This window comes from Coregonus lavaretus (genome assembly GCF_964263955.1).
Source record: "Coregonus lavaretus genome assembly, chromosome: 28".
Lineage (NCBI taxonomy): Eukaryota > Metazoa > Chordata > Actinopteri > Salmoniformes > Salmonidae > Coregonus > Coregonus lavaretus.
In genome coordinates, this window is record NC_140015.1 from 30160891 (window position 1) to 30181881 (window position 20991).

General features: G+C 44.2%; 1 protein-coding gene across 2 annotated transcripts; it reads right to left on the minus strand.

The window, feature by feature from the left end:
* Positions 1-1099: 1099 nt before the first annotated feature.
* Positions 1100-8367, minus strand: LOC311103742 (aminoacyl tRNA synthase complex-interacting multifunctional protein 2-like). Of its 2 annotated transcripts, none has more exons than XM_084145382.1 (4): positions 8096-8367; positions 3660-3872; positions 3228-3462; positions 1100-2210 (listed from the first exon to the last, which is right to left on the minus strand). In XM_084145382.1, exons 1-4 carry the CDS (start codon positions 8222-8224, stop codon positions 1828-1830), a joined length of 960 nt encoding a protein of 319 aa, XP_084001508.1. In that variant the 5' UTR covers positions 8225-8367; the 3' UTR covers positions 1100-1827. The 2 variants fall into 2 exon arrangements, with proteins under 2 accessions (XP_084001508.1, XP_084001509.1); XM_084145383.1 differs by having other exon boundaries at positions 8210-8324.
* Positions 8368-20991: the final 12624 nt, after the last annotated feature.

A 20991-nucleotide genomic window follows, 5' to 3' on the forward strand; every position in this document is an offset into this window, starting at 1 on the left:
TATTTTTGCAATTACATTTACTTTGATACTTAAGTATATTTAAAACCAGTGTTTCAGTCAGACAGTACATTTTCTTCCTCTTAGTTTGTCACACCTGCTGTGAAACCCCAGACAACCTACTGTAGTAGTTAGTGCTTCCTTTACCAACCTTACTTACAGTAGATCAGATGTGGCATTAAGTTCATATTCATGAGTCTAAAAGTGATTGTGTAGCTCAATGAAGTTACTTTAAGATGATGCGGACACGAAGCGCAAAAACAACTAATATAGGGGATATTGACTTGCATTGGATTTGTGTCACATATGCTAAAAAGTTAGCATTTCGAGACAGTGACTAGGTAAACAAAATCATGGATTGATGTCTTACCTTGTCCATAGACTGCTTGCAGGTTAAGGAAACCACTATGTCATTTTGTAATTTGGGTGAACTATATCTTTAAGGCTAGTCTGTGTGTAACACCCAACACATACACTGAGTCTACAAAACATTAGGAACACCTTCCTAATATTGAATTGCCCCCTCTTTTGCCCTCAGAACAGCCTCAATTCATTGGGGCATGGACTCCATAAGGTGTCAAAAGCGTTCCACAGGGATGCTGGCCCATGTTGACTCCAGTTTGCTGGATGTCCTTTGGGTGGTGGACCATTCTTGATACACACGGGAGACTGTTGAGCATGAAAAACCTAGCAGCGTTGCAGTTCTTGACACAAACCGGTGCGCCTGGCACCTAGTACCATACCCCGTTCAAAGGCACTTCAATCTTTTGTCTTGCCCATTCACCCTCTGAATGGCACACATAGACAATCCATGTCTCAACTGTCTCAAGGCTTAAAAATCCTTCTTTAACCTGTTTCCTCCCCTTCATTTACACTGATTGATGTAGATTTAACATGTGACATCAATAACGGATCATATCTTTCACCTGGATTCACCTGGTCAGTCTATGTCATGTTTTGTACAGTGTAGTTACACTCATTGATGTCACGAAGTAAAAATCTCATTCTTTCTCAGGTTATATAAGAAATGTAGGGTTCAAGCGATGAACGAAAGTTGAAACTAACCATACATACTGACAAAAGAAACGGGGGAAACCACAGCTCAAAGTTTGATCCAAAGTGGACATTTTAGTGATTTAAGAACAAAAACGCTACAAAGATTTACTTCTCGTACTGCAGATATCACATCAGTAGGTCCTGTTGCGTCACAATTTTCAACCGCTTCTTTTGTTAAACAGCAAGTAACACCCCATTATGACACACAGACACACAGCATCTCGTTAGATCATCTTGTTAGGCACGAGGTGGGAGGGAGGGAGATCTATGTGTGTATGTGTGTTTACTGTATTTTTCATAGCTTATAATTCAACTCATGACCATGGCAGTGTCCAAATCATCTTAAAATGCTCCCTTCAAGAAATCAACAATCCACAATGACTACAAACAGGTGAAAGTAATGTGGCAGAAACAATGACATTTCCGGTTCCACCATACCGCCTTCACTATCTATATCTGTTCAGTCATTGCGAAGCTTAGATACCCAAGTGAGCAAGGGAGCATTTATAGAGTATTGGGACGTGGCCTGGGTATTCCATTTTTCTCTTTTCGTTCTGAGCACAGTGCAGATATATTTAAACCCCATAGGCTGGGCCCTGGTGGCGCTCCAGGTAGAAGTCACCCTTACACACAGATCTAGGATCCGACTACTTCACCCACAATCCCCTATTCCCAACAAGGGGACTGGGGCAATATCTGACTCTGGATCTGTGGTTAGGGGGTATCTTCTACCTACTCCCTGGAAGCGCCCTGAGATCTGCTAGGCAGCTGTGGTCACTGCAGTAGAGGGTGGGCCGGGCCAAAGTGGCCCAGGTTCTCACACGCTTTAAGCCAACGTTGGACGTTGGCCGGAGAGGAGGGGCCTGTCTGGAGGACGCAGCAGTAACAGGCGATGTCAGCCAGCGAGAGCTCGGGACCGGCCAGCCAGGGGTCGCGACCCAAAGCGCCGTTGAGTGCGCGGAGTACGGCAGACCGCTCCTTAGCGCTGCCCTCGGCCAGCTGGAAGAAGGCCGTGTCCACCCAACTGTCCACCAGTGTAGCCAGGGTGGGGTCGCTGGGGTAAGGGGCAATGAGGCGGAACAGGAAGCGTGCCACGTTGGCCTCGCCCTCGATGGGGCACATGTTCTGGATGCTGAACTTCATCTGCAGCTTGGGGACTAGAGAGACAGAGAGGGGAGACAGAGAGAGGTGGGAAACAGAGCGAGAGAGGGGGGAGACAGAGAGAAACAGAGAGAGAGAGAGAGAGAGAGAGAGAGGGAGAGACAGAGAGAGAGAGGGGGAGAGAGAGAGAGAGGGGAGACAGAGAGAGGTGGGAAACAGAGAGAGGAGACACAGAGAGAGAGGGGAGACAGAGAGAGAGAGGGGGAGACAGAGAGAGAGGAGACAGGGAGAGAGGAGACAGAGAGAGAGAGAGAGGAGACAGAGAGACAGAGAAGACAGAGAGAGAGAGGAGACAGAGAGAGAGGGGGCGAGAGAGGAGACAGAGAGAGAGAGGGGCGAGACAGAGAGAGAGAGGGGCGAGACAGAGGAGACAGAGAGGCGAGAGAGAGACGGAGAGAGAGAGAGGAGACAGAAAGAGAAGAGAGAGGGGAGACAGAGAGGAGACAGAGAGAGAGGAGAGAGGGGAGACAGAGAGAGAGAGGATACAGAGAGAGAGGAGAGAGGGGAGACAGAGAGAGAGAGAGGAGACAGAGAGAGGAGAGAGGGGAGACAGATAGAGAGAGAAAGGGCAATGAGTGAGGGCAAGGGATGAGAGGAGAAATGTACATTTAATCCAAAGATAATCTAAATAGATGTTAAAAATGTTGAAAGCAGCTAACAATGAAAGGACACATTGACATATGAATAGTAAATGGTGAGCAGACTCTCTGTCAGGAGCTATACTAGTATGTCTGACATCGCATCCCCTAACATAGCCCAGTCACGTCAGTTCAAAGCTAGGTGACAATCCTGTCCTTACCCTGTCTGTCTCTCACTCCACTACTCTTTCTACCCCCCTCCCCTCCACCTCAATTTCCAACTACCCCCTCTCCCAACCTTCCACTATTTTTCTACCCAGTCTCTCCACCCCCTTCACTTAACCCAATCTGCCCACCCCATATTTCTCCACCTACTGTCCCCCCCTAAACCTTCTACTATTTTACTACCCTGTCTCTGACCACCCCCACCCTTACCATCTTTCCATATAAGGGTGAAGCCCAGCTGGAAACTCTGGCGGACATAGCTGTCTGTGTGGCGCGGCCCCAGGCAGGAGAGGAGCTGCGCGGGCACACCGGACAATGACGAGTGGACATGCACGCTGGAGAGCACCCGGTAGCGCTGGCACAGCATTGCATGGAGCACCAGTAGGGTGAGGGGCGGTCGTGCCGGATTGGCGTTGATCACAATGTCCCGGAGGGCACCCAGGTCCTAATGGGTAGAGGGCAAATGATGATGATACCATCATAAGGCGTTTCTACTAATCTTGAGTTGTGGCATAGCCGAAATAGACAATATAGGAGTATAGGTGAAACTCAACTTAATTAATTGCTATTCCTATGAGAGCTCTAATTGACAAGAGCTATATTCCTATCAGAGCTCTAATTGACAATAGCTCTATTCCTCACCTTGCCCAGTAGGGAGTCCAGGTCTGCAGTGCCTCTGAAGGCTGTGGCGCTCTGGGAGAGAGAGGTCGCGGTCTGGTCCAGGTCAGCGTCCGGTGTGGTCACGGTCTTGGCCAGGCCATCCACGGTTGCCTTCAGCTCATAGAGCCTGCGCATTATCTCATCCTGACGTGCCTCCAGGTCTCTGAACGCAGGGTCCACCTCTGTCCCTCCGTTCTACAGGGGGAGGGAGGGGGGGGGGGAGGGATGGATAGCTATGGTTACCACATATATACTGTACATTAAGACAAACACACACACACACATCAGCGGTCACACTTGATTTTATGCTGACGCAGCTCCAAAGCCTGCACTGCAGGGTCAACCTGTCTGTTATTCAGGACAGGAAGAGAAAGCAAACACGCCCACGCTGCCCTCAGGGCCCTGTGAAAGAAATGTGTTAACACAATACACACAAACACACATTACATGATCATTCTCTAAACATGGTTGGCTTAGCCCAATCTTCCCTCCAAGCTGCACGCGGGCGGGCAGTAGCCCCGAGACTGCCGCGCAGCTCCCCCGGGACTGCCGCTTGTTTGAACGTCTCAACTTTCTAGCGTTTTCCCTGTTAGTTAACACTATCAACGTTTCCCTTTACTGTGGCAATTGTGATCGAATCAACGCAATATTAGCCACTATCAATGCAACATACCGAAACAAAACTAACTATGCAAGAGATTTTGTTGTAGGCAGAACGCTTCGGAGTAGGATTCTATTGCGCACGACTCAGCCTGTACTCTACACAGACCAGTGCGGCATAACCAATCAGAGCTGCAATAGGCCTATATGCAAATAGACCATTGCCATATATGGATCTGTGCCATTTATTTTGAACTGGACTGTGTTTACCGCTGTGGTCGTGAGTAGATGGGCTTGTTTTGAGATCAAAGCGAAAGCTGCATGTAGCCATGTGTGCACATTTTGTTCATATTGTTTGCTAGTTAGTGAGTTATTAGCCCAGTTATACATTATTTGTAGTCAGCTATGGGGGAGTGATTGCTTCCTACAAGAGCACAAAATGTATACATTTCAAGACATCTTTCAAAATATCTTTTTTTTTGTCATAAAGGGTCAGTGTTGTATTTTGACACAGGCTTGAATAAGCTAAGTAGCCAATAGCCAGAGCGTAGCATAATTTGTCTCATTCTCTGTAATAATGGTATGGGAATAATAATGCATTTTATTTTGTGAAGTGGTTTCTTGCATCAAACAACACAATAACAACACAAACGTCTGCTAAATGGCATATTACCGTATTGGTCCGAATATAAGACGACCCTGATTATAAGACGACCCCCCGTTTTTCAACACAAACATTTAGAAAAACAGATTTGCAGACTAGATTTGCCGAACAAAGAACTTCATTTTATTTTAAAATAACAATATTAAAAACACAGTGAATTAAACACAAAGGCAAACTATGTACAGTATGATTCAAAATTAATATCAAGCAATAATAAAGCAACATTTTTAAATAACAGAGAAAATACAGGCCACACATTTAACTAAACTTAACAAAAATTCGCCAAACTTCTCCTCCGATGTCTCTCTATCCCTCACACACGTCCTCTGCCCCGCTGTGTTCGCTCTCGCTGTCATCGCTCCCCAGCTGCTCCGCTTCCACCGGCTCCTCCCAAAGCACGTCGTCCTCGCTGCCGTCCAATGCATTTGAGATGCAACATTTTTTAAAGCCATCGATGATGCTCTGTGAGGGAATAGCATCCCATGCATGCAGGATCCATTCACACAGTAGACGGACTGACGGCTTCTGTATTTTCCCGGTCGGTGTGAGTGCGTGGTTGCCAGACAGGAGCCACTCTGTGTATTTTTTTCGCAGGTTATCCTTGAAAGGCTTGTTCACAACTACGTCCAACACCTGTAGCTGGCTTGTCATTCCCCCTGGTATGATCACAAGATCCCCGTTCATTGCTCGCACCTGACTTTTCACGGGCTCAGTCAGATGTCCGCGGAACGCATCCAGAACGAGCATGTTCCTCCTCTTCCTCAGTCCCCCGTAGCGTGCGCCCCACACAACCTTTAGCCAGTCCACTACAAGCCCCGACTCCATCCAGCCCTTCTCCTGGGCGCGCACAATAATGCCAGCTGGCATTGGGTCCTTTGGCACAGTCTTACGCTTAAGAATGACATACGGGGGGAGTTTGCTGCCACCAGCGAGACATGTCAACATGACAGTGACGCGGCTCTTCTCGTTGCCCGTTGATTTCACCAACACAGACGTTTCTCCCTTTCTATTGACAGTCACCGATGTTGGCATGTCGAAATAAACGGGTGTCTGATCAGCATTGCCGATCTGATCCAGCGGGTAGGAGTGCTTCTTCCTCAGGTTGATAACAAAGCGCTGAAACGAAAGCAGCTTCTCTCCGAAGTCTGACGGCAGGCGTTGGGCCAAACTCGTTCTCCGTCTAAGTGACAGTCCATTACGCCGCATCATCCTACGACACCAGCCGAGGCTGGCTTTAAATCCAGTGATGTTGAGCTCTCTGGCGATTTCCAGGGCCTTAACCTGGATGACAGCTCTGGTAATGGGCATTCCCTCACTTCTTTTTTCCCTGACATATTCAAAAACCCTCCGGTCAACCTCAATGAAACGACCACTTTGAGGACCACGGAAGGATTTTCGCTGACTGTTAGCATCTTTTAGACGTTGTTTTTCTGCTCGCCATCTTCTTACATTACACTCAGTGACCCCGAATGTCTTGGCAGCTTGGCAGTTGTTAGATGACTCTGCCTTATTGACAACCATTATTTTGAAATTGGCATCATAGCTCCTCCGCTGTTGTTTATTGACCTGGCCCACTTTTGAGCCACTTGTCTCTAAATGGTCAGCCTGTCTTTCCATCTTTAAACACCGGTAACGGGCTGGTTGTTAAGGACGCCTCTTCCCTCCGTCCGGAACGAATTTTTGGCGCCATCTGTGCCCGCGAATGTGTATTGACATTTAAAGGGAGCGCCGAAGAAGAGAAACTGCGCTCTGAATACTAGACCCTGAATATAAGACGACCCGACTTTTTTGGACCTATTTCGAGGGGAAAAAAGGCCGTCTTATATTCGGACCAATACGGTATTATTATTATTATATTATTAATAAAATTTTCAGTCACCTCCTTGTCTTAAGGACAAATGGATAAACAGGTTAATATTAAGCCCTGCATGTTTTTTTTCAAAAGTCTCATGGAATGTAGGCCTACATTGAACACCACACATTGGCTGCTGCTGTAGGCTGAATGATAGAACAGCTATTTCAAAGTTTAAATGTTATGGATGGATTTTCTCCATTGTTTTTGATGGTAGGTCACTCTGGTAGGCCTACATTATGATCAAATAGTCACAGTAGCCTACTTGGCCACTGTTAAAACTGTAACTTAAAGCGGGTACAGCCTCAGTGTTCACAGTAAATGTGAGCTGGAAGTTGCACAGATTTTTCCCAACATTAAAGTTTGCGTACAGCAGACCTGAAATTTGCTCACCACCTTAGAAAATTAGAGGTTACATTGGTTAGGCCTATGTCACACTGAGGGACTAGCTATGTAGTCAGTCAGATAATTGTTTGAGGGGGAATGAATACTGAGAGGGGTGAAGGGGTTGATTGCCAAGAAAGCTGTGTTTACTGAGGAAGTCTTTAGGTGAGCTGTCAACAAAACGCCAAACGTGAAAAGAGAAATGTGGCATTTTCTGTGGCATTGAGGCATTCTTATAAACTAACTAGATAATTTGGTCGGATGATTGTAAACGGAGAGTCATTGTCGATAAGGCTGAATTCAGAGCCATTTCTATAGCCAGCTAGCAACATTATAAATAACGTTCGGCTATGGCTGAATCCATTAGCTTAACGTTACATGGCATGCCATCATTTAGAAAAAGTCTACTAGAATAGACTACTCGGCTATATAACCTAGCTGTTCATCATACTGTATAATGACATGTTGTTGCTGCGGTCTCGCCAACGTTAGCTAGCTACAGTAGTACATTCCTGGCAGTCAGTACACCCACCCATATAATCCAGACTCAGTCTAGGACACAAAAGGTCTGAACTGTGCAGATCATATGCTGGCTGCTAAAATCTAATTTACTCTGTAGAGGCAAATATATTTTCTGAGTAGTGTACTGGTAACGTCCTGACACATTCTGAGGTGCACAACCAAAACATCTAGCTACAGTTGCTAACTCATCCACACATCATTGCATCAGCCGAGATTGGTAGGATTGAAGCTAGGCTAACGTTAGCTAACTAGCTGCTGATAGTTGTTGTTGTGGGGGTGGGGCTATGTAGCTAGCTCATTTTTGACGACAAAATGTCACATTTATTAGCTGGCTAGTTAATTTATGACATTAGTGAGATTAGCTTGTCCGTTTATGGACGGAATGAAATTAGTTACCTGAAGCGCATGTTCGGAGCAGCCACTTGCACTTCCCTGCGCGTGGATATTCTGTAACTTGTACATGCAGGTTGGCAAATTAATCTTTACGTCAACCCCAAAGACGGGCTTTACCTGGTACATGGGCATATTGTCGGGTGGTTAGTGCCCTCCAAAATAAAAATTACAACCAATAATCCAGCAACAGCTGACTTCTGAAGACGTTATGTTGTCAGACCGCCGCAGCTACGTGCAGCCTGGGACCAAAAGGAAGGATGCCCGACTCGGTGTCCTTACGTCACATCCGGTGATTTGCTCACAGAGGAGTAGCTGCCACCGAAATCTTTGATTTGGTCAGGTCCATCCAGACCAGGTACGATTTTGTGTGTATAAAGCTAAATTTCTCCATATGCAGCTAATGACTAGTCCTGGTCTAATACACTGTAGCTACTGCAGTTATTGCTTAATATCAGCAGCAGCGGCGACGCGTTATTCAGGGCAGGTGGGGCAGAGCAAGTAAAAGTGAATGTCACCCAGTAAAATACTACTTGAGTAAAAGTCTAAAAGTATTTGGTTTTAAAAAATACTTAAGTATCAAAAGTAAATGTAAGTGCAAAGATATACTTAAGTATAAATCATTTCAAATTGCTTATATTAAGCAAACCAGATGGCACAGTTTTATTTATTTTTTATTTATGGATAGCCAAGGGCACACTCCAACACTCAAAACAACTGGAAACTCGGAACTGGGAAATCTCAGACTTCAGTTAGTTCAAGACAACTGGGAACTCGGATAAAACTAGCTCCGACTGGGAAAATATGGAAAATAATTTTGAACTCGGAATTCCATATAGAGATTTTGGGCCTCTTTCTAGAGCCCAGAAGAAGGACCGCCGTGCCACCTTCTGTTCAAGTGAGCACAGCACAACAAGGTGAGTCCAAAAATGTATTGTATGCTGCTACATAAATGATGAAATATGCCAGGGAGATATGTATACTGTAGTCAAGAAAGTAATACTAAGTGTATGTTGTGTAGTAAACTGTTAGTAGCCCATGTGCCTCACACTAATAATTTGGTCCCTTTCACCCTCATAACTTAGCCTACTGTTCTGACTTGGTGGTGCACATGTAGCCTATAGCAGTGGCGGCTCCTGAAAAAATTCTCAGGAGGGGCAATTTTTCTGATGATTTAGGTGACCTACACACATTTTAAAAAAGATATGTCCAGCAACAACATGAAGACAGGGGCAGCATATAAGTCAATACCAGAAGCATTTATTGACTGATCTGGGGAGATGGATTCCAGTTTCTGTGACAGATTATAAATAAACTCTGATGCCTTTGTTATATTAGCTTTTGGTTGAATGTACTGTCGTAGTAAATATATAATGTTATAGCTTGGTCTGACTAAAATCTTGTGCATGACCCATTTTGTGTTGGGCGTTTGTTTCTGTTCCTATCCTATAACAATGGACAAAAGAGTCCTATCTTGTCAGCCTTGTCAGCAGGTGGCCAAGGAGTGGTGATCCTAGCTGACCTAAGACAGGACACTTTTACTTTACTCGCGTGCACGAACGAGTCCGTGCACGCGATTCCAGATATCTTTACCTCTGAATAAACTGCCTTTATTATACCATATCCACCCTGTCCAAAGTCTCTACTTGGTCTCAGTTCTCCAGTAAACTTGTGATTATCAACAGTACACAACGGTAACAAACAATTGGGGGAACTCACGGGGCAGATAGTAACCACTTAAAAGGAAGCGATTCCCAAACCTTCCATAACAAAGCCATCACCTACAGAGAGATGAACTTGGAGAAGAGTCCCCTAAGTAAGCTTGTCCTGGGCCTCTGTTCACAAACACAAACAGACCCCACACAGCCCCAGGACAACAACAACAACAACAACAACACAATTAGACCCAACCAAATCATGAGAAAACAAAAAGAGAATTACTTGACACATTGGAAAGAACAAACAAAAAAACAGAGCAAACTAGAATGCTATTTGGCCCTAAACAGAGAGTACACAGTGGCAGAATACCTGACCACTGTGACTGACCCAAACTTAAGGAAAGCTTTGACTATGTACAGACTCAGTGACCATAGCCTTGCTATTGAGAAAGGCCGCCGTAGGCAGACCTGGCTCTCAAGAGAAGACAGGCTATGTGCACACTGCCCACAAAATGAGGTGGAAACTGAGCTGCACTTCCTAACCTCCTGCCAAATGTATGACCATATTAGAGACACATATTTCCCTCAGATTACAGCGATCCACAAAGAATTCGAAAACAAACCCAATTTTGATAAACTCCCTTATCTACTGGGTGAAAAACCACAGTGTGCCATCACAGCTGCAAGATTTGTGACCTGTTGCCACAAGAAAAGGGCAACCAGTGAAGAACAAACACCATTGTAAATACAACCCATATTTATGTTTATTTATTTTCCCATTTGTACTTTAACTATTTGCACATTGTAACAACACTGTATATATACATAATATGACATTTGAAATGTCTTTATTCTTTTGAAACTTCTGAGTGTAATGTTTACTGTTAATATTTATTGTTTATTTCACTTTTGTTTACTATCTACTTCCCTTGCTTTGGCAATGTTAACACACGTTTCCCATGCCAATAAAGCCCTTAAATTGAATTGAATTGATAGTAAGGTCGCAATGACACAGAAAGCAGTTCAATGTCGGGGTACAGAGTCGCTCTCTTACCAGGATCGCGGTCCGCTCTGACCAGGGTGAAGGTGGCCGGCTCCACTTCTCTGTCCGGGACTCTGTCATCCAGCCAAGTCTCCCAGCTGTATTGGGATTACAGCTGCCTGCAGCGTTTTCATTATTTAGTCCGTTCGTAGCGGGTATGTACACGATCAACAAGATCAGTCCAAAACCGAAAGATCAGTTCAAAGCAGAATGTTTGCAGAATGTTTGTAAACTAAGTCTACAAATTAAAAACATAAAATAACGCCACACTGCAGGTCACAACAGAGACGCTGCTAGCCGCCATTGTCTTAGTTACGTTCATGGTTACGTCACGTATGACGAAAGCGCGTAAGTGCATGCCCACAGACACCCATAGAGAATGTATTGAAAGCTTTGAAATTTGAAAAAAATAGATTTTACATGACAGGCTATGAGAGACTTCTGGGCGATTTTCAACTTGACTGAAATCGCCCCAAAAACGGGCGGGGCCATTTGAAGCACGACTTTAGCCTGATTTGATATTTAGTGGCTGGCAGATCAGACGTGAACACTGATAACTACTGTTGCCGTGATATAATTGATTAGAAAAAAATTCCCTTCCTTTTCCCGTTTGGCAGTGCGTCGCCCATATCGCCCTATTGAACACACCGCCCATGGCCTATAGCCTGTTTTAGAGAAATGTTATCATCAAATATTGTAAGAGCTTTCATTGTCCGCTTATATCCCCCTTTATTTATCCTACGGTTCTAACTTGGTGTACAGGGAGAATACTGTAAGAACGGCCCATGTTCTGAATTCTGACGCTGTACATTTCAAAAGTGCTGAACAAATAGTTATATTGACTACATCCATCCTAGCTCGCTCATTAGCGCCCTCACTTTCCTGTGTTCCCTTGCTCTGTTTTCTCTGCTAGTTCTCGATGCCAAACAGTACTAATCAGTGTCCGATCACGAGACATATGTACAGGTACTTGAGAAGTGTTCTCCCTGTTTCATTGTTGTTTTCAGTCATAGTTAGTATTTCGAATGTTTGCTGTCAGCCTGTTTTTGGAGACCAATTTGCTCCTCCTTAATTTTTTCGTGACAAGTCCATTCTTTTGTATCCTGGTTTTGGGACCACCAGTAAAGATCCTTGTTTCACCATCTCTGCCTACTGCCTACTGTCTATCCTGCACCGCGCCTGGGTCACACCTCACCCCAACCCTTACACAAGCACACCAAGACAGTCGTGAAGAGGGCACGATAAAACCTCTTCCCCCTAAGGAGACTGAAAAGATTTGGCATGGGTCATCAGATCCTCAAAAGGTTCTACAGCTGCACAATCGAGAGCATCCTGACTGGTTGCATCACTGTCTGGTATGGTAACTGCTCGGCCTCCGACCGCAAGGCACTACAGAGGGTAGTGCGTACAGCCCAGTACATCACTGGGGCCAAGCTTCCTGCCATCCTGGACCGCTATACGAGGCGGTGTCAGAGGAAGGCCCTAAAGATTGTCAAAGACTCCAGCCACCCTAGTCATAGACTGTTCTCTCTGCTACTGCACGGCAAGCAGTACCGGAGCGCCAAGTCTAGGTCCAAGAGGCTTCTAAACAGCTTCTATCCCCCCCCCCCCCCTCACTCAACTAACCGGTGCCCCCGCACATTGACTCGGTTCTTTTTTACTTTTATTTTGTATTATTTTATATTGTATATTTGTTTGTGAATTTTTTTTTTGGGGGGGGGTATTCTTTCTTAAAGCTGCATTGTTGGTTAAGGGCTTGTAAGTAAGCATTTCACTGGAAGGTCTGCTCCTGTTGTATTCGGCGCATGTGACAAATACAATTTGATTTGATTTGAATCCTGAAATACTGTTCTGCTGCACTCCATCATACATCCACTAGAGGGCCTCCTACTACCATGATGACGTCTGGAGAAGCTGGGAAAGGGAAAGATGTCAGCACACCACATAGAGATAGATAGAGGACTCATCTTTATATCTGTGCTATTATAGCGTCTGTGACAGCATGGGCAGTTCGATTGAGGCTACAACCCATTGCAATCCCTGCCCAGTTGACTACTTTGACTACTTTAAAATGGCGGAAGCATGGTGGAAGCACTCAATGGCAATGTCCATGCTGAAACGGGTTATATCCATGATGAGTCATCAATCTCTATGACACAGCAGCACATCTCTGATAGACTCATAGACCTCTCATCATTAGAGCCCACTAGCCAAGTCCCCCTGACTAGGTGACCGGACCAGGAAAAACTCTAGGCCCTAGCTAAATATATGTTTCTGGTCATGTGGAATTCAGCAGAGCCTGGAATCATCCAACCCATTTGTTATTTCTTTGGGTATAATTTGTATCTCGCAGTAGGCTAAACATAGAGGTAGAAAGATAAGAGGTGTGTGTGTGTGCGTGTGTGTGTATTTGAGACCTGAAACCAAAGGACAGCGTCACCTGTCTTCAATGACAAGATAGTCTGCATTTATAATTGCTGAGACCACAGGGCCAAATCCTATGTTGCAGTAACGTTAACCTTATAGGTGCAGACAGGACAGGTGTATAGTGTGAGTTTCTAAGTGTAAAGGGTGAATGTGTGTCTGTCTCTCTTCCTTTTTCCAGTTTGTTTTCCTGTATACTGTATTGGCTCATTCCAGCTGTCTACCATAGTAATAATGACATAGGCATTTAGCAGTTGTTTTATCCAATGTGACTTACAGAACTGTTGACATTGACAGAGTCATACAGCATTCCCAAACACACACACGGACGCACGCACGCACACACACACACACACACACACACACACACACACACACACACACACACACACACAGGGACTTGTATGAGTTTATGTGTATGTGCGCGTTCACGGTAAAGGTTGAATGTGTGACTGTCTCTTTCACTGTTTCTAGTCTGTGTGTGTGCATATACAGCAGGGGTGTCAAACTCATTTTAGCTCAGGGGCCACATGGAGGAAAATCTATTCCCAAGTGGGCCGGACCGGAAAAATCATGGTATATATAACTTAAAAACAACAACTTCAGATTGTTTTCTTTGTTTTAATACGATCAACATACAACATAAAGCTGGAGTCTGAGGACAGTGTGTCCAAAATAGTACAAGCACAACATCACTATTAATCATAAAACACGTCAAGTTTATTTGAAAATTCTAAAGAAAAAGAACACACAAACACACAATGCCTCAGTGATTAACAGAACTGTTTCACAGATCACAGAACTATATCAGGGTGTCATTTCTCAGGCAGAAATGTAGATAAAAATAATGAAATCCTGTTCCCCAAACAAGTGCAAGAACCACAGAGTCAAGAATAGGTTAAATATACAAATAAAATAAAATCAATTAAAAACAATAGCACATCAACATAAAAACATATAAACATAAAGCTGGAGCCTGAGGACAGTGTCCAAAAGCACAACATCACTATTAATCATAAAACACCTCAAGTTATTTGAAAGTTCTGAGGACAAAGAACACACAAACACACAATGTCTCAGTGATTCACAGAAGTATATCACAGAACTATATCAGGGTGTAATTTCTCAGGCAGAAATGTAGATAAAAATAATGAAATCCTGTTCCCCAAACAAGTGCAAGAACCACAGAGTCAAGAATAGGTTAAATATACAAATAAAATAAAAACAATAGCACATCAACATAAAAACATATAAACATAAAGCTGAAAGCATTGCTCAAACTCCCGTAACAGTCCTGTTATTTTATTTTTGAACCGCTTCATGTCTGCCACATGTTGGGTCGCGCACACATTTTTCAGACAGGGGAAGTGAGCTGCATCACCACCGGCAAGTTGCGTATCCCACAATGACAGCTTCAACTTGAAAGAACTTATGCTGTCATAATACTACGTGACAACTTTGTTGCGCCCTTGCAGCTGTTTGTTCAAGTTATTCAGGTGCTCTGTAACATCCACCATAAATGCAAGGTCCTGCATCCATTCTGCGGAATGAAATTCTAACACTGGTTTGCCCTTTTCTTCCATGAACTGTTCAATTTCTTCTCGTAAATCAAAGAAACGCCTCAGCACAGCACCTCGGCTTAACCATCTTACCTCAGTGTGGTATGGCAGGCCATAGATGTGGTCTTTCTCTCTGAGAAGGCTGTCAAACTGACGGTGATTCAGGCTTCTGGATCGGATGAAATTAACAGTTTGGATGACCACCTTCATGACGTTATCCATCTTTAATGACTTGCAACACAAAGCCTCCTGGTGCAAAATACAGTGAAAAGTCAAAAAATCACGTCCTCCATTTGCAGATTGCACTTTCTCTCTGAACTTTGTCACAACGCCTGCTTTTTTCCCGATCATTGAGGGCGCACCATCTGTAGCCAGGCTGACAGCGCGGGACCAGTCCACTCCGACCCTGTCCAGCGCGCCGACAAGTGCGGTAAAAATATCAGCTGCTGTCGTTGTATCTGTCATCGGCACCAACTCCACGAACTCCTCGGTGACGGTCAATGTGTCATCAACTCCGCGGATGAAAATGGCCAGTTGTGCAACATCTGTAATGTCCGTGCTTTCATCAATTGCAACCGAAAACGCAATAAATGACTTTACTTTTTGCTTCACCTGGCTGTCCAAATCCACTGAAAGATCGGAAATCCTGTCTGCAACTGTGTTTCTTGTCAGGCTGATATTTGCAAAAGCCTGCCGCTTTTCAGGGCACACAATCTCCGCTGCCTTCATCATGCATGTTTTTACAAATTCACCCTCACTAAATGGTTTTGAAGCCACGGCGATTTCATTAGCAATGAGGTAGCTAGCTTTCACTGCAGCGTCACTGATGTCTCGGCTGTGAGTAAACACAGACTGCTGTTTCTTCAGACCCGCCAACAGTTCATTCACCTTCTCTCATCTCCGCTGTCCTTGAAAGTTGTCATATTTGTCGGCATGAAGACTCACATAGTGGCGACGAAGGTTATATTCTTTCAGCATAAATAGGATGACCATTTTTCTTGGAACATTCTGCACTCTGCGTCCACTTTTCTCTTTTTTGACAGAGACATATTGGGGCAATGAGGGTGCCAAAACACATAATGTTAAAAGTAGAAGCCGTAATAAATATTGCGGGCAAAACAAAGTAGCTCATTGGCTGCACGTGCTTGACCTACTTGCTCTGCCCCGGTATAAACAGTTTGCTTGCTTAACACAATTGCTATTGCGCCATCCAGTAGACGCAATTGGAACAGCAGTTTATTTTATTGAAAAATTGCAGCGCATTTTTATACTTTATAAAATTATAATATATATATATATATATATATTTTTTTTTTTATCATCTCGCGGGCCGGATTAAACCCGTTTGCGGGCCGGACGTTTGACACCCCTGATATACAGCATGTCACATTTATTCACTATATGTGGCCCATGTGGGAATCAAACCCTGGTGTTGCCAGCACCATGCTCTACCCACTGAGCCATTGGAACTACATGTTTATGGCTATGGGATGGTTTCTAGTGGCAGAACCAAATAGAAAAAAACTGAGTGGTTATATTTGAATAGCTATGTAAATGTCAACGTACCAGAGTCTGGTCTTGTGGTAGTGCTGCTGCCGGACCACACATACCCGCTGGCGACGGTGTTACGAATCCTACCTTGGCCCTTACTCTGTCTCCCTCTGTTCAATTAGCCTTTTCTTACTTCCACAAAGCATTCCAGGATGTACAGTGATTCGGAAAGTATTCAGACCCCTTAACTTTATCCACATTTTGTTAAGTTACAGCCTTATTCTAAAATTGATTAAATACTTTTTTTCCCTCATCAATCTACACACAATACCCCATAATGACAAAGTGAAAACAGGTTTTTAGAAATGTTTGCTAATTTATAAAAATAAAAATAAAAAAAGTATTCAGACCCTTTGCTTTGAGACTCGAAATTGAGCTCAGGTGCATCCTGTTTCTATTGATCATCCTTGAGAGGTTTCTAAATTTTGATTGGAGTCCACCTGTCATAAATTGAATTGACTGGACATGATTTGGAAAGGCACACACCTGTCTATATATTATGTCTCACAGTTGACAGTGCATGTCAGAGCAAAGACCAAGCCATGAGGTCGAAGGAATTGTCCGTAGAGCTCCAAGACAGGATTGTGTCAAGACACAGATCTGGGGAAAGGTACTGAAAAATGTCTGCAGAATTGAAGGTCCCCAAGAACACAGTGGCCTCCATCATTCTTAAATGGAAGAAGTTTGGAACCACCAAGACTCTTCCTAGAGCCGGCCGCCTGGCCAAACTGAGCAATCGGGGAAGGGCCTTGGTCAGGGAGGTTTCCAAGAACCCAATGGTCACTCTGACAGAGCTCCAGAGTTCCTCTGTGAAGATGGGAGAATCTTCCAGAAGGACAACCATCTCTGCAGCACTCCACCAATCAGGCCTTTATGGTAGGGTGGCCAGACGGAAGCCACTCCTCAGTAAAAGGCACATGACAGCCTGCTTGGAGTTTGCCAAAAGGCACCTAAAGGACTCTCAGATCATGAAAAACCAGATTCTCTGGTTTGATGAAACCAACTATTTGGCCTGAATGCCGAGCATCACGTCTGGAGGACACCTGGCACCATCCCTACGGTGAAGCATGGTGGTGGCAGCATCATGCTGTGGGGATGTTTTTCAGCGGCAGGGACTGGGAGACTAGTCAGGATTGAAGGAAAGATGAACGGAGTAAAGTACAGCAAGATCCTTGATGAAAACCTGCTCCAGAGCGCTCAGGACCTCAGACTGGGGGCGAAGGTTGACCTTACAACAGGACAATGACCCTAAGCACAAAGCCAGGACAACGCAGGAGTGGCTTCGGGACAAGTCTCTGAATTTCCTTGAATGGTCCAGCCAGAGCCCGGACTTGAACCCAATCGAACATCTTTGGAGAGACCTGAAAATAGCTGTGCAGCGACGCTCCCCATCCAACCTGACAGAGCTTAAGAGGATCTGCAGAGAAGAATGGGAGAAACTTCCCAAATACAGGTGTGCCAAGCTTGTAGCGTCATATCCAAGAAGAATCTAGGCCAGGGGTGTCAAACGTCCGGCCCGCGGGCCGGATCAGGCCCGCAAACGGGTTTAATCCGGCCCGCGAGTTGATAAAAAAAAAATTAAAACAAATGTATTATAATTTTGTAAAGTATAAAAATGCGCTGCAATTTTTCAATAAAATAAACTGCTGTTCCAATTGCGTCCACTGGATGGCGCAATAGCAATTGTGTTAAGCAAGCAAACTGTTTATACCGGGGCAGAGCAAGTAGGTCAAGCACGTGCAGCCAATGAGCTACTTTGTTTTGCCCGCAATATTTATTACGGCTTCTACTTTTAACATTATGTGTTTTGGCACCCTCATTGCCCCAATATGTCTCTGTCAAAAAAGAGAAAAGTGGACGCAGAGTGCAGAATGTTCCAAGAAAAATGGTCATCCTATTTATGCTGAAAGAATATAACCTTCGTCGCCACTATGTGAGTCTTCATGCCGACAAATATGACAACTTTCAAGGACAGCGGAGATGAGAGAAGGTGAATGAACTGTTGGCGGGTCTGAAGAAACAGCAGTCTGTGTTTACTCACAGCCGAGACATCAGTGACGCTGCAGTGAAAGCTAGCTACCTCATTGCTAATGAAATCGCAGTGGCTTCAAAACCATTTAGTGAGGGTGAATTTGTAATAACATGCATGATGAAGGCAGCGGAGATTGTGTGCCCTGAAAAGCGGCAGGCTTTTGCAAATATCAGCCTGACAAGAAACACAGTTGCAGACAGGATTTCCGATCTTTCATTGGATTTGGACAGCCAGTTGAAGCAAAAAGTAAAGTCATTTATTGCGTTTTCGGTTGCAATTGATGAAAGCACGGACATTACAGATGTTGCACAACTGGCCATTTTCATCCGCGGAGTTGATGACACATTGACCGTCACCGAGGAGTTCGTGGAGTTGGTGCCGATGACAGATACAACGACAGCAGCTGATATTTTTACCGCACTTGTCGGCGCGCTGGACAGGGTCGGAGTGGACTGGTCCCGCGCTGTCAGCCTGGCTACAGATGGTGCGCCCTCAATGATCGGGAAAAAACCAGGCGTTGTGACAAAGTTCAGAGAGAAAGTGCAATCTGCAAATGGAGGACGTGATTTTTTGACTTTTCACTGTATTTTGCACCAGGAGGCTTTGTGTTGCAAGTCATTAAAGATGGATAACGTCATGAAGGTGGTCATCCAAACTGTTAATTTCATCCGATCCAGAAGCCTGAATCACCGTCAGTTTGACAGCCTTCTCAGAGAGAAAGACCACATCTATGGCCTGCCATACCACACTGAGGTAAGATGGTTAAGCCGAGGTGCTGTGCTGAGGCGTTTCTTTGATTTACGAGAAGAAATTGAACAGTTCATGGAAGAAAAGGGCAAACCAGTGTTAGAATTTCATTCCGCAGAATGGATGCAGGACCTTGCATTTATGGTGGATGTTACAGAGCACCTGAATAACTTGAACAAACAGCTGCAAGGGCGCAACAAAGTTGTCACGCAGTATTATGACAGCATAAGTTCTTTCAAGTTGAAGCTGTCATTGTGGGATACGCAACTTGCCGGTGGTGATGCAGCTCACTTCCCCTGTCTGAAAAATGTGTGCGCGACCCAACATGTGGCAGACATGAAGCGGTTCAAAAATAAAATAACAGGACTGTTACGGGAGTTTGAGCAATGCTTTCAGCTTTATGTTTATATGTTTTTATGTTGATGTGCTATTGTTTTTAATTGATTTTTATTTTATTTGTATATTTAACCTATTCTTGACTCTGTGGTTCTTGCACTTGTTTGGGGAACAGGATTTCATTATTTTTATCTACATTTCTGCCTGAGAAATGACACCCTGATATAGTTCTGTGATATACTTCTGTGAATCACTGAGACATTGTGTGTTTGTGTGTTCTTTGTCCTCAGAACTTTCAAATAACTTGAGGTGTTTTATGATTAATAGTGATGTTGTGCTTTTGGACACTGTCCTCAGGCTCCAGCTTTATGTTTATATGTTTTTATGTTGATGTGCTATTGTTTTTAATTGATTTTATTTTATTTGTATATTTAACCTATTCTTGACTCTGTGGTTCTTGCACTTGTTTGGGGAACAGGATTTCATTATTTTTATCTACATTTCTGCCTGAGAAATGACACCCTGATATAGTTCTGTGATCTGTGAAACAGTTCTGTTAATCACTGAGGCATTGTGTGTTTGTGTGTTCTTTTTCTTTAGAATTTTCAAATAAACTTGACGTGTTTTATGATTAATAGTGATGTTGTGCTTGTACTATTTTGGACACACTGTCCTCAGACTCCAGCTTTATGTTGTATGTTGATCGTATTAAAACAAAGAAAACAATCTGAAGTTGTTGTTTTTAAGTTATATATACCATGATTTTTCCGGTCCGGCCCACTTGGGAATAGATTTTCCTCCATGTGGCCCCTGAGCTAAAATGAGTTTGACACCCCTGATCTAGGCTGTAATCACTGCCAAAGGTGATTCAACAAAGTACTGAGTAAAGGATCTGAATACTTAAGTAAATGTGATATTTCAGTCTTTTATTTTTAATAAATTAGCAAACATTTCTAAAAACCTGTTTTTGCTTTGTCATTACAGGGTATTGTGTGTAGATTGGGAGAAACAGTGTAGTGAAAAAGGCGCAACAGAGCCTCTTCAACCTCAGGAGGCTGAAGAAATTTGGCTTGGCACCTAAAACCCTCACAAACTTTTACAGATGCCCAATTGAGAGCATCCTGTCGGGCTGTATCACCGCCTGGTACGGCAACTGCACCGCCGCAACCACAGGGCTCTCCAAAGGGTGTTGCGGTCTGCCGAACGCATTACCGGGGGCAAACTACCCATCCTCCAAGACACCTACGGCACCCGATGTCATAGGAAGGCCAAAAAGATAATCAAGGACATCAACCACCCGAGCCACTGCCTGTTCACCCCGCTATCATCCAGAAGGCGAGGTCAGTACAGGTGCATCAAAGCTGGGACCGAGAGAATGAAAAACAGCTTCTATCTCAAGGCCATCAGACTGTTAAATAGCCATCACTAGCCCATTAGAGGCTGCTGCAGCCTATTGAAATCACTGGCCACTTTAAGAAATGGAACACTAGTCACTTTAATAATGTTTACATATCTTGCACTACTCATCTCATATGTATATACTGCATTCTATT

What these genes read in the sequence shown, in the direction of transcription:
- LOC311103742 (XM_084145382.1), bottom strand. Translation starts at nt 8,224, where the DNA reads ATGCCCATGTACCAGGTAAAGCCCGTCTTTGGGGTTGACGTAAAGATT. An exon ending in GCTCCGAACATGCGCTTCAG is followed by an intron (nt 3,873 to 8,095) that starts GTAACTAATTTC and finishes CTCCCCCTGTAG; the next exon opens with AACGGAGGGACAGAGGTGGA. An exon ending in CACCCTTATATGGAAAGATG is followed by an intron (nt 2,211 to 3,227) that starts GTAAGGGTGGGG and finishes CTGTCTCTCTAG; the next exon opens with TCCCCAAGCTGCAGATGAAG.